At 40.8% G+C, this 13,585-nt stretch overlaps 1 protein-coding gene across 13 annotated transcripts in view; it reads left to right on the top strand.

The window, feature by feature from the left end:
• pard3ab (par-3 family cell polarity regulator alpha, b) overlaps window positions 1-13,585 on the top strand; it is a 235,581-nt gene that overhangs the window by 154,323 nt on the left and 67,673 nt on the right. For all 13 annotated transcript variants that reach the window (XM_013272746.3, XM_019348075.2, XM_005476796.4 and 10 more), the window contains 2 exons: window positions 6,627-6,857; window positions 7,976-8,216. In XM_013272746.3, the coding sequence (XP_013128200.1) occupies window positions 6,627-6,857; window positions 7,976-8,216 (472 nt within the window). The remainder of the gene's footprint in view (window positions 1-6,626; window positions 6,858-7,975; window positions 8,217-13,585) is intronic.

The following is a 13,585-nucleotide window of genomic DNA, read 5'->3' as shown; positions in this document are numbered from 1 at the left end:
GAGCCTATCCCAGCTGTCATAGGGCGAGAGGCGGGGTACACCCTGGACAGGTCGCCAGTCTGTCGCAGGGCCAACACACAGGGACAGACTTCCGTACCATTGATTCATAAATGTTGAATTCTCTAGCAGCTGCTCTATTCCCATGTTGTTGCAGTATATTAATGACTAACCTCGTATTGTGGATGGATTATCTCAGTTTGTTCTCCTGACTGAAGTTTAGTCCGTTTACAGCATCCTGCCATGGGACTGCATTTGTCCCTAACCATCCGGGACCCTCTTAGCGTTCATCCTCCAGCTTCACTGTTTATGTTATGCTAACATAGCTGTGTCGCTAGCAATCACGTAGCACATCATTATATACCAGCTAGTCCAACTTCAGTAACCTACAAACGTCACTGCTGTTTAGTTTTCTGTCTTCATTTGTGTTGGACGTGATAGCAGAGCTGTACATTTAATTTTTTTCAGAAATCTCTCAGTCAGAACATGCTATATCATGTTTAGGTAACTAGCGAAACTAGCGAGCTAACTTCCGCTAACTTCCTGCTAACTTCTAACTCCGTTAAATTTAATAAATCCTGTTTTCATGGATGCCTGGATGTTAAACTTAATTGTTACATCTGGTAATGCAGCAACGCTGATCATTTTATTAAAGATGAAAGAATTTAGGCAGTTTTTAAATCTCTGTGCACCAGTGTTCGTTTGACTTTGGGGCCTGAAGCGGACGGCGTTTTGGACCCACAGTACTCCGAGTCCGCGAGGCTCCGAGTACGGTAGCCGTAATGCTCCGACAATCTATCAATTGGTGCGGCTTCGTAGCTTACCAAAGTCGTACTAAAACATTTTTTGACAGATTTTTGAGCACCGTGTACCACATAAAATTGGTTCGAGGTCAGTAAACACAACCAGAATTCATAAGGCGCACCGGATTATAAAGTACACTGACAATTTTGGAGAAAATTAAAGGATTTTAAGTGCGCCTTATAGTGCGGAAAATATGGTATTTGATTTATACGTCATATGAGGCAGTTGTGTTTAATCTTATAAATGTCTTCAAGATGGGTTTTTTTTTTTTTTACACTTAAGTTGCTCACATAGTAATGTGTGCTTTCTGGGGAATAGGCTTTCCAAAACTGGAGAAAAAAGAACAACTGTCTTCATTTGTTATAACAAAAGTTCAAGTTAATGTCCTCCAGCAACAAAGAAGTTTACTCAACTCTGTTAGAAACTAGCTTAGGCCCTTCTGATCCAAGTCCTGCATATCATCCTCCCCTTTACTCTTTCCATTATAAAACAGATCGCAGATGAGTTTAGCAACACATTACCCAACCTTCGGGGAATGCATTAACTGCAGATTAGAGGTGGTTTTATAACTACACCCTTTTTTCTTTTCTTTTTTTGTACCGGAGAGATCGATTCATAACAGGTACAAGGCAGGAATCGCACAGGAGCTACAATGACAGCCATTAAATTAAACATTGATCTACAAACATAGATTCTGCAGCTTGCTTGCAGGGTTCGTTTTGAAAGTTTACCCACTGCTCGAGTCTTTATGCATTTGTGTAGTGTTCCCCGTGTTTAGTGTTTGGCTCGCTCGCTGGCAAGACAAATTTGTCAGTTTGCAAAGTGAAGACTCGTAGCCCTCGCTGCACTTTAAGGTCACTGCTGAACACGGTTGTGAAAGCAGTCGGGTGACTGCAGATTAGATTTTCTTCCTTTTTGCCTCGAATGCCGCTGTTGCACTAATTATTTTGTGAGCGCGTGGCAGTATAGGGAGTAGAGAGAAAGCGCTCTGTCCTTGGTTAAGGCAGTCAGCTGACAGCGAGTCATCAGTCACTGTCAACTCTTGTGTATTTTCGCTGTCGCTTCAACTGAATAAAAGGGTCTGCCTCTGAAATCGGTGACATGGACGGAAGGAAGATGTGCGGAGTAGGAGCGAGAGAGATGAGACTTTAGACTTTGAGAAATAAGATTTTTTGGGGGCAGCTCACAGCAGGTGTGAAAAATAAATAAAAATGCGGATAGATACCGAGGCCACCATTGTCATTCTTTTATGCAACCTCTTTTCTTTTTTTTTTTACAGCATGTGGGTAACAGCGATTTTGTTTCCAACTTTTAATCATGTTGTGATGGCCTGAGTCAGCAAGGACAGGAGTGCTGCATATTTTATAAGCTGTGTCTGCCAAATGGTGGCAACAGATGAGTCAACTGTACTTGTTGCATAATCTGTTAAGAAAAGTAACAACTTGGCATGTCATCACATCTTAAAATCCATCAAGTTCTCATGCCTAAAATGACAAAATACATTATTCTTAATAGTTTAATAACAGGTTTCTTTAAGTCGGACATATAACTGTTTGATTGTGGTTGGGGAAAACGTCAACGTCAAGCTAAAACGCTGGTTGATTGAAGCAGGAGGGCTTTAATGTCAGAGTTAGATGCTTTGTACGCACAACTGTCCGTCTCCGCTTCCTAAATGACAACCAATGCAGCAGAGACCACAAACAGTCACTTGTCAAGACACAGGCTGTTTTAAGCATAGAGAAAGGATGCTGTGTAAATGTAAACTTTCAAATCCAGATGCAAGCTTGTTTCGGCAAATGACTCCAGAAGAATGCTAGTAGTGACCGATAGTATCCATTCTTCTAAAAATCCCTTGGATCAGAAAACGGTTTACCATGAAAGTAGTTGTGTGGTTACAGTTTAATTACCATTGGCTTCTCTTTTTCCTTTTCACTGAAATTTTGAGATTCTAATTTCAAAGACTAAATGTGCTGAAATTATTATAATCTAATTGATATTTAGCGTGAAATTTGTGAAAAATACAGTGATTTTAAAGGCTGGAATCAGATTCCCTTTCCATTCCCTGATTGGTTTGACTAATAGATTCCACCCTGCTTTTTTCTTTAAGTGCTCAGTGTTTATTTTTAGCTTGTTGGCCTCTGGTGTCAGTTTACCGACTTTTTTTTCTTCAATATTTGAACTCTCCACTAAGTACAAGCGATCCATGGTCCATTTAGCAAAGTCAAAACACGACCATCCTGCTGAAACCAAAGACTCTGACAGCTCCGAGAGGGGATATAGCGGCCCTCCTCTCCTAAGCCGTGATTGACTGAGATGTTTGTTGGCACAGGCCACTGCCACATGTTGGACGAGGACACTCCATTGACGGAGGACAATACTGGACTGTTGGCAGTCTCTGAAACTGCATCCAGATTTCTTGCAGGTCTAAATCTGTGAGAAAGTGACCCCTGCGTGATCTCTGTAAAGTTCACACTACAAGCTCATTTATATGAATTTTGGGAGGTAGGAAATGTTTCCCAGAGTGAACTATAGGCTATTTTTGAAACATGAGTCAGTGTTGTTGGTGGGGAGTGGGCCTAAATTGTTGTCTCAATATCGTAACACTGACAAAAAACCTCTTACAAAAGGCTGGTAACTAAAAAGCTGACATGACTGCTGCCTTAATCTACCATTATGCCACCAACTGGGCTAGTGTGGCAATTTAATTAAAACAGTATAAATGGAAATGTAACGATTATCTTAATCTCACTGGTTGCCAGCATGTGAGCAGTCCTCTGTATGATCTGTATGCTTTCTGAGTTGCTGACTGAATAAGACGAAATGTCCTCACCAAGTTACTTAAAAGTCAAGTCTTATATAAAGCAAAAGTTTTTTTTCATGTTTGTGACTAAATGCCATTTGTCAGATCTCCAACTCAGTGTAAACTATTCTTTCTTTTCTTTTTTTTTTAAGACTGCCGCTGAAGTGTGACTTTTGTGAATGGCACTGGGCAAAGCCTCTAAATAATGTGGCTGCGCGGCGTGAAAAGCCTATCAGGCCGGCTCTCAGTAAGACGTTAAGGGAACAGGACAGGCTGATGAGAATGAATGGGAGGCTGCTAACCCACAAGCTTGTTCATTCTGCATGTATTCAATTTTCCGGCTCTGTTTTTTCCCCCCTCTCTCTCTCTCTCGCTCACTCTGTCTACAGTTTTTTATTTTGGATTTTTTTTTGGGGGGGGGTCAGTCTCAATGTGAGTAAGCTGCCTGGCAAATATTTTTTGCTTGTTTCCAGACTTGGCGTTTGTGAATATACTACAGTGCTGGCAGGTCATTTTAATATATTACAATAAATTTTGCCCAAATTGATTTTTGTGAATATTTGCTTTGTTTAAAGAATGCCAGCAACATTCTGCCTATAAATAACAATCGAATCCACAAAGGCAGTCTTTGCAGAAGCTTAATGTGACTAAAATAGGTTGAAAGTAATCTCATTCATATATTTGAATGTTTGAAAGAAGGTCCGGTCATATGCTAAAATGTACACATTCAGTGCTCTGCTTACTGTTACATGTTGACTCGTCTCACTGCTTTATTTTTGTCCTGTCTTTGGCTTTTATTTGTATGTCACCTCCTACCTCTCCACACTTTGTGCTATTCTTTTGTAGCCTATCGTTTTCATTCAGCCTCCCGTGCCGTGACAGCTCGTGCTATTCTGTTAGGATTTGTGTATTTTGCAGCCTCCTCATACACTCTGAAGTGACACCACCCAGGAGATTAGGGACTATTTCATTTACCTCCCAACCTCCTCACCTTATCTTTTTTCACATTTATTATTCACTGTACATGTTCTGAGCCTGTGAAAGGTGCCATATGGGAGCAAAAATTATACCTGCACTACTGTATGAATAGTCTTAGTTTAATTAAACTGTCATGTTTCTCCAATTTTGCTGATGGTTATTTTCATTTAGAGCCACATCTCGTAATGAAATTTGTACTCGGTCAGTGGCGTTGTCGCACGTGCACACAGGAGAACCTGCACACACAATCGATAAGCCTCCCGTCTTAGTGAAACGAGCATGCCAGGTTTGATTACGGTGCATTGTTGTTAGAGGTTATTGCTTATTGTCCCTTAGGAGACCGCTCATCTTCAGGTAAACTAGCTGTTTTAGTCACATTTCAGCAGAGTAGTAGTTGGACTAATGAATTATTGACCAATTATTGCCAAAAGATCAAGAGCTATACTAAAATGTTTATGTTTTAAGATGTTTTTAGGACAATATGCCGTCAGCCTATTATGCTGTCAGGGTGTCATATTTAAAACACTGTTATACAGCTGTAGCTCACATGACTACAAACAGATTTTTGTTTTTTTTCCTTGGAGTAAGCCCGTCTTTTGTTAGCGTTAACAAGAAATTAAGCCTTTAATCACACATTGTGGAAAAAGAGACGTAACAGTAGACCCGTAGCATCAGCTGTCTGTGTATGATGTTCCTGCGGCCTCTGCGTTTCCTCGTCGTCATCATACACACACGTGTGTGTGCGCTGAGGATGCTGCTGTAGATGTGTTCACCTTGAGGGAATGGTGAGGCTGGCTGGAACAAATCCCAGACTGCAAAAAATAAATAAATAACTCACGTACTATACACAACAGTACTGCGGCTACATAAAATCAAAGTGGACACACTGGGGAAGAGTCTGAGGTCATAGTTGGACAGCTTTAGTGTGCTGCTGTTGTTAAACATGTGTGACGTTGCTTAGTCAGTATTTACGGTGGGAAAACGAACACGCTCATCCTCTACGTCCGTCCTCTGAAGTCATCCTCTCGCATAACTCTCCTGTTTTTGTTTCATATCCTTTGCATCATCATTCACCATCCATTGTCCTTCAGCATATTTTAAACACAGTTGTCTATTCTTTAAATTTTCCACAGCAACTCTGTTTACCTTATCTTCTAAAAACGATTGCCTGGTCAGCAGGATCAGAGAAAACAAGGCAGCATTAGTGACAAAATCCGTTCATGACTGAAGCAAAACAGGGCTCATGACTCCTACGTCTAATATAAAAGACTTGATGTGCACAACCGGGGAACAAAGAGTGAGCCAGGTTTAGGTTGCACATTAGCACAAAAGCCAGCAGCTCACACACAGCCCTTGTTTGTTAGTTTGAAATCAGCGTTCAAGTTTCCAACAGTTCTGATTACTGTGACCATGCAGTCAAAGTTAATTATAGCATTAGCTCTATGTAGCCACAGTAGCTGCTTAATGTACCACCTCTAATTCTGTATTGTTGCAGGGACATTGCCATCAAAAGTAATCCTCTGGGTCATCAGTTCCTCTGATGGCAGGAGTCCACAAACAGTCTTGTGATCACTCCTAAAGAGATAATGTAGTGAGCTGTTCTTTGCTCATGGCTAAAATGTTTTTAGATAGTGGGAGATGGTGAGTCAGCTGCTTGTTGTTTTGAAAGTGTCAAAAAAGCTGCTAGGCAGGCATTTTACAGATGTGGTACACCTGGATAAGTAAAGGATGATGAGCCTGCACTACAAACAAGGCAGCGTCTTACAAACAGAGGTGACGTTGGTTTTTTTAAAAACATTTTTACCTGTTGTAATAATACAGCTGGCTCCTGAAGAAAAGTTTCTTTTCATTTGTATAAGATGTGTTGCCTGTATGCTAAACTTTATCCTCATATGTTGGCATAGAGATCCATTCTAGTGTACAGTACAATAAATGATACTAAAAAGCATTAACGGGGTCGTTTGAAGGCCTTTGCTGTGGATGGAGAGGTTTTGGGCAGAGTTGTTTGTTCATGTCATTCACTCCGGACTGCTGTATCCCCCGTCAGGTTCTTCCACAAAGGACGTGGGGCCATCGCTGGGCCTAAAGAAGTCCAGCTCGCTCGAGAGTCTCCAGACAGCGGTAGCAGAGGTAACTCTGAACGGGGACGTCCCCTTCCACAGGCCTCGCCCTCGTATCATCAGGGGCCGGGGCTGTAACGAAAGCTTCAGAGCAGCCATCGACAAATCCTACGACCGACCGGCCGCCACGGAAGAGGACGACGAGGGCATGGAGACATGTAAGGCATCAAATGGTCCATCTTAATGTGACCGTCTTTTCGCAGCATCACAGGTTTGATTCCCACAGTGACCACGGTGTCCCCCTAAGCAGGCGGTTCCTTCGCCTCCAATGTGTCATGTGAAATGTTATGTGGCATTGCATTGGGTTAGTGAAATGATGCCGACTCACACTAACAGCAGCAATGATGATTCCCAGCAGGGATCGTTATTGAAATAGATGAAATATCAGTGCCTAAAATTTTGACGTGGCTTTCATGCTTGTGCATGGGAGTGACGGCATTCTGACTAATGCTCAATATCTGGCAGCTGATGTTATCACTGCTTGTGGCAATGGCATATGTGTGAGTCAGGATGTAACCTTCACTGTGTCAGATATCACAGGGTCACAAAGGGGCAGCTTACGTGGAGTCGACAGTGGAGCTTCCATCTTTTAGGAAATCTGTTCACATTTTAAACTGCCGTATATTAAAAAAAACTGCTTTTTAATTTATAGTAAAAGTCGAAATGTGTCAAAACCTCTCAACCATACATTACTTTTTGAGCAGTGTTAAGTCAATGTAAGTAAAGATTACACAGGGTAACCTGATAAACAACCCTCCTTCTTTGCTTTAGTCTTTTTATTCTGTGTAATCATGAATTAAACATTCCACATATAAGAACTGAGAATGAGACAGCAGTGTTGCTACTGTATCTTTAATCTGATGTGCTGATTGTCCAATGACTCATTAACTATTCAATAACCGCACTATTACAAAAGTATGAAGATTATGTAATTTAGGTAGCGTACCGCACCGTAGTGTCATAAAACTGTACAAATGTGTCGCTGTTCACCATAAGTCTGTGTCTAATAGTCTCTAATGGTTTCTGTCTCATTTTACAGCAGAGCTCTTTAAGCACTTGTAATATGTATTTAAATTGTATTAGTCTCTTGGTGCTTAGGAGACATAATTGTGCGTTTATGACTTATAGATTTTCATTTATTAAGGTTATTGATTTTCACATGTGCTACAGTCCATCTTAAAACTTACCTGTTCAATGGTTAACATGAACGAATTCTCCGTTCCTTTCCATTTTTCTTCCCCTGTTGTCTTCTGTTTTTATCGCTCCCTCCCTTTAGTGGAGGAGGACACTGAGGAGAGTTCACGGTCGGGGAGAGACTCTGTGTCAACAGTAGCGGACCAGACGCCGCTGTCCATTACCGAAAAGCCACTGGTCAATGGCACAAACCGCACCAAAGAGGAGAAGAAGAAGGACAAAGACAAGGGAGGGAAGGAAAAGAAGAAGCCGGAGGGAGGGAAGGAGAAGGACAAGGGAAAACCTAAGAAGGGGATGCTGAAGGGACTCGGGGACATGTTCAGGTAAAGTTTTAAAACTTTTGAAGGGAGTAACAGTAACTAATCAAAGACTTGTATGACTTTATGGTTTCATTAAATAGCAATCAGAGCTGTAAGCAGACAAGTCCTCATTAAATTTTACAAAGTTCAGTTTAATTTTCAAGACATTTCTCTGCATGCAATGTCAATATTTTAATATATGCAAACAGATTTAAGCTCGTGAGCTTACAAGGCAACTAGGGTCATCTTATTGAGTGAGTCTGTGTATGTAGTCAAACACACACTTGCATTTCTTTTGTATTATTTTACTATTTTTACTTTTTGGTTCAACTTTGCCTGAGAACAAATTGCAAAACATAAGCACACAGTTACGGTGGCCCTGAGAGGCCAAATGGACTGGAACTTAAGAAAACAACAGTAATAAGAAAAACGCTGCAAAAGTACACAAAATACAACGGAAATAAAGAAAACGACAACGGAAATAGGAAAAAAGAGATTTCCAAAAGCACAAGGGAAGTGTTTCTGTAGAGACAATAACCCGACGGACCCAAAACTTAGTGGGTGTGTTTTATCATGATTCATACAATACTGATGACGGATTTTTAGGCTAATCAAAGTAAAAAAAACTTTATCCCCAAGGGACAATTAAGATAATAGTTAGGCTAACACACTTAACTCTCATCTTTTCTTTTCTCACAAAACCGATAGATCCTCCACTTCTTTTAAGTGTCTCCCAGCACAATTCTAAGCATATTTTGGTTCCTGCAAGTGGTCTGTCGGGTTATTGTCTCCCCAGAAACACTTCCCTTGTGCTTTTGGAAATCTGTTTTTTCCTATTTCCGTTGTGTTTTGGTGCTTTTGCAGCGTTTTTCTTATTGCTGATGTTTTCTAAGTTTCAGTCCATTTGGCCTCTCAGGGCCACCGTACACAGTGTGTTCATATTTTATCTTGTGGTGTTGTAACTTCTGTCTTGCCTTGTGTAGCAGACAAATCCACCTCCAACATGTGCGCTTTTCCCCTTAATAAAAGCAAGACAGCAGCAGAGGATTTTCATTTGAGGGAAAAGCGTAATACCTTTGAGGGTTTTTGTGTCCTGTACCCCGCCACCGTAACTTTTTAAGAGTGGAAAAAGAGAGAATCTTGTGTTCAATATCAGAGCTCGTGTCAAAGCCACAGTGATCGATGCTGTGAACAGTTGATACAGCCTCATTGAGCAAGCTTTGTGTTCTGTCTGCCTGCGTGAAGAGCAAGAACTTTAAATCACTCATTATAGGTCTAGACATGGACAACCTGAACTTTCTGGGTTTTTTTATTTTGTTTTTTAGACAGATGTAATATTTCGCCTCATTTTTGGAACGCTTGGTAGAACAGAAAGACCTACATAATGGAGACGATTGACAAGCCTGTTATACAACCGTGGCACTGCTAAATAGTCTGAGGAAACCTTAATTAGACTCCCAGACAACTTGACCTTTGTGGTTTATCTCCCTCTAATTAATTTCTTTTCAGCCTCTGATATTTCAACTGTTATGCTCTCTTATAGCTAAATAGCACACACAAACGCACTCTCATTAGCGTGTTGTCTACATATTCCCTCCCCTTTCTCTGCCCCAATCCTCATTACTATTGGTGTACAGGTCCTTTGGTCTGCAGGTCTTCTCATCCGTTTTGTTGGAAAGCTTTAGATCTTGCCAGTAATTTTATCAGTCTGTGATACTGACCAAAGTGACAGTGACACAGAGTGGGGAAAACAGCGAGTATATCAGACAGAGTATCAATATTTGATGGAGAGAAATAATGAGGTCCACAGAGATGAGGAGGTAACGAAAATATGTGCGAAAGAAGGACGGGGTTTGGAGCAACAGGTAGCGAAAGACAAACGCAATCTTCTGAAATAAAAAGTAGATAAGAGAATAAAAGGAGCTTTAAACTCACGAGGGTGAGGGAAGGGAAATGGATTATGTGGATTTGAGGGGAATTTTAACAGTGAACGGGCAACATTTATAGATCCAGTTTATAAAATGCAGAACCAAAAATTAACATTACAATGCTTTCAAAAATTTGTTTTTCTTATCAGTCAACTTAAACAGAAAAATAAATAAAAGATGTAAAAATTCAGATAAATATTTGGTGTTACCGCCCTTTAAACAATAAGATCCTCTTGCAGTGTTTCAGGGAGTTTTTGCAGGTAGGCGGGGCTAGTAGTTTCACTGAGATGGTTTGTAATCACTCCAGATGTTGCCATCATGTTGCAGAATGAATAAAAAGACTAATCAAATGCCAAAAATCATAAATACTATTCTGTTATCACAGATTACGGAGGTGAGCCAACTGAAAACACATTTTTAAAAAAAAGTCTATTAAGTGGGTCTTCATTGAAAATAATTTTTGTCAAATTAAACACAAATCTGTTTGACATGATGGCTTAATTAAGTGGACCTAATACGCTAATCTTCAGCTCCATATTTTTATTCTTGGACGCTACTGTAATAGCTTTGTATAATTTAAGGTTTAAGTTTATCTTTATTTATCTCAAGCTGGGCAGGGCCTAAAATGAGCCATTTTAATCTCTCTTTAAGCCAGCTTTGTTCTGATTGGCTGCCCCTCACAAACAGAGGGGCGTGTGCCTGAGATGACCATATTGAGAAAATCCCCTCTCGGTGACATCACACAGCATTAGGAGCAGGAAAGTCTCATATGGAGCTTAAACTTTAAGCCTTTTTTGGGGCGGCATGCCGTCCACTAATACATCCACTGTAACACTACAGAATATATTTAATGTGATATAATATTTAATCCTTAAAGCATAGGAATAAAATGCAAAGTACAGAAAAGGGGGATCAGGGGTTGAGACAGTGCAGTAAGACAATAGAGTTGCATATAAACGCTGCATTGTTATACACATCGACAAATACTGTAAATAATTCCAGTATATATATTTGACCTAATTGGCTCCAACATACACATACTTGAAGATATGCATTGCACATACTGACATGCAGAGGTAGATATGCACAAGCTGCAAATACATGCTGGATTTTGGATTTAAAGTGACAGGGAAGCTCACGCATACAATTTTGGTCACAGACAACCGCACACTGCAGTAATCTTCTTTCCTTTCTTACAGATGCACATGCACTCACACCGACTTAAGAGCTAGTTTCCTTCTTATCCTGCCATATGTTAATGATTGGCGTGTATTGTCAAAGCATCAATGTTATCCTGCTCTGATTGGCTCAATATTGCCCACATCAGATCGGATCCATTAAAACGCCGTCTGGCTGCCTGTTTGATCCACGCCCAGTGTTTACTGGCCGAGACAGCTGTGTGCCCCAAAATAATGATGTGAGATGCATTCAATCCATCCATCTGTCTGTGTGTGTAATCTGGACCTCATACTAATTTTAAAGGGCGCATCCCAGGAAGTTTGGCTTCAGTAAACTTGATATTGAAGGAAGTTCAAATTTTGAGGGGACCGGTTCATTTTATGGATGCAAATGTTTAAGTTTAAACTAATTCCTCCAAATTTATCAAAATATAAAATATAAATGTATCAGTTCTGCACAAGCTGTAGTGTCTTTACTCTATAATTCATACTACTGGGCAAGAAAGTATTGTATCTAAGAGGAAAATTAATAAAGTGTATTATTTACATCACAGTTTGTTGTTTATTTAGATAAATGACACTGGTAGAGACCTAATCTGAGTATATATCACATCTGAACAGAGCAGGAAAAGCGTACATTTAAAAAAGCTTTTTTACTTTTTGCAATGTGCTTTAAAGACACACAAAAAATACCACATCCAGATTCCAAAATAAGCATAAAGAGAAAATCAAAGGAGGAAAAAAAGTCCCATTAACACCCACATTGTGTGACTGAAAGGTGATATGTGGGAGCTACAGTTTAGCGAACACCACAGCAGTGAGCATTTAGCAACAAATATGTTACTAAGAGGGGGAAAAGCATCCGAATTCATGTATTCCATTTGTCAGTGTCAACACGTCGGGATGAAACTTAAGGCAAAGGCTGGCTGTGTGGAGAACAATGGCATAGGTTTTTATAAGTGTGCCCGTGTCACTCTGTGAAATGGGAAGTTTGATACCAAGAGTGGCTGTACAGCATGTTAAGAGCTCCCGATGAGTGTCATGTGTTTGAGCGAGGCAGCGTTTGTGAGTTAAGGTTTTATGGTGCGCGAGTGTCGGGGAGCTTTGATGTGTTAGCATGTAGGAGGGGTGGATCAGGAGAGGGAGGCCCTTAGAAGTTGGAGGACCGTGTGTGTGTCTGTGTACACACTCACGCACACGTGTGTGTGATCAACAGAGTTGCCACTGCCTGACCCTCTCATGTCTCGAAGGCCTCACACTCAGTCCCAATCAAAGCATCATTACCATCAGCCTCTGCCAACAGTGCGGCCTGCCAACTGTAGCCCTCCCTCCCCCTTTCTCCCACTCCTCTCCTCTCTCGCTCTCTGATCATCACTTGGACACAGAAGCAACACCCAGTCTATGGGCTTGGCATCTGCGAACGTGGTCATTGCCCAGAGATTTGAGGGCTACACTAAATTTGCAGTGGTTTTAGTGCATGTTTGTGTGCGAGTAAGCGGAGCAAGCTTAGACTTGGAGATGGCTTGAACAGCGAGGAGGAAAGATTAGTCATGGATGAAGGGACGTCAATGCATCGTGCTCTGTTATTTTGCTGCCCGCAAGATAAAATGCTAATAATTGTGGTCCTTATAGTCGTAGCTGTAGGTAATAATATGTTTATGGTGAGGTATTGCATGTAGTGCTGGGTGTTCCTGCAACTTAAGACATGGTATTCAATCTTGCAACACTACACCAACAGTGATGCAGCATGAGTAGGCTTAGGAAAGCAGCAGCAGCATTTTCTGTGAGTTCACTTTGATTTGATTCTTTATTGATTCTCTTCTTCATTTTCATTGGGTTCTCATTGGCTCTGCTTTGAGAGTCACCACCATCGCTAAGCAGCATATCAAAGACATTACATTCATGCAAATTAATTGCATGCTGTGTAGTCAAATGTTTGTGCATGTTGGAGGTATTTACTCTCTTCGTTGTGGCCAGTGTTGGGGTCAAAAAAAGTAGTTAGACGTGTTACACAGAACACTTTGTGATTCTACTTTAGAAACACTGCAGCCTGACTGCTCATCACTGCTCTTTTGTTACCTGTTGAAGTTCAGGGTCTGGATGCTGGGCTGGGGTCGGCATTCACTCAGCTTTAACATCCCTATGGCTAGCTTAGCATTAGCATGCTGTCTGTCCAGGTGCTTATAAAGAGCCAAAGATTCATTAGCAGCATATTAGCAGTTGTTTCTGTCCTAGTTTGCACTTTAACATCGTGCTCTCATACTTTTGTACAATAAAAATTAAAGTA

Source organism: Oreochromis niloticus, linkage group LG18 (genome assembly GCF_001858045.2).
Source record: "Oreochromis niloticus isolate F11D_XX linkage group LG18, O_niloticus_UMD_NMBU, whole genome shotgun sequence".
NCBI classification, from domain to species: Eukaryota; Metazoa; Chordata; class Actinopteri; order Cichliformes; family Cichlidae; genus Oreochromis; species Oreochromis niloticus.
The sequence above is the reverse complement of the archived record's forward strand: the minus strand, read 5'-3'. Positions and strand labels throughout refer to the sequence as shown.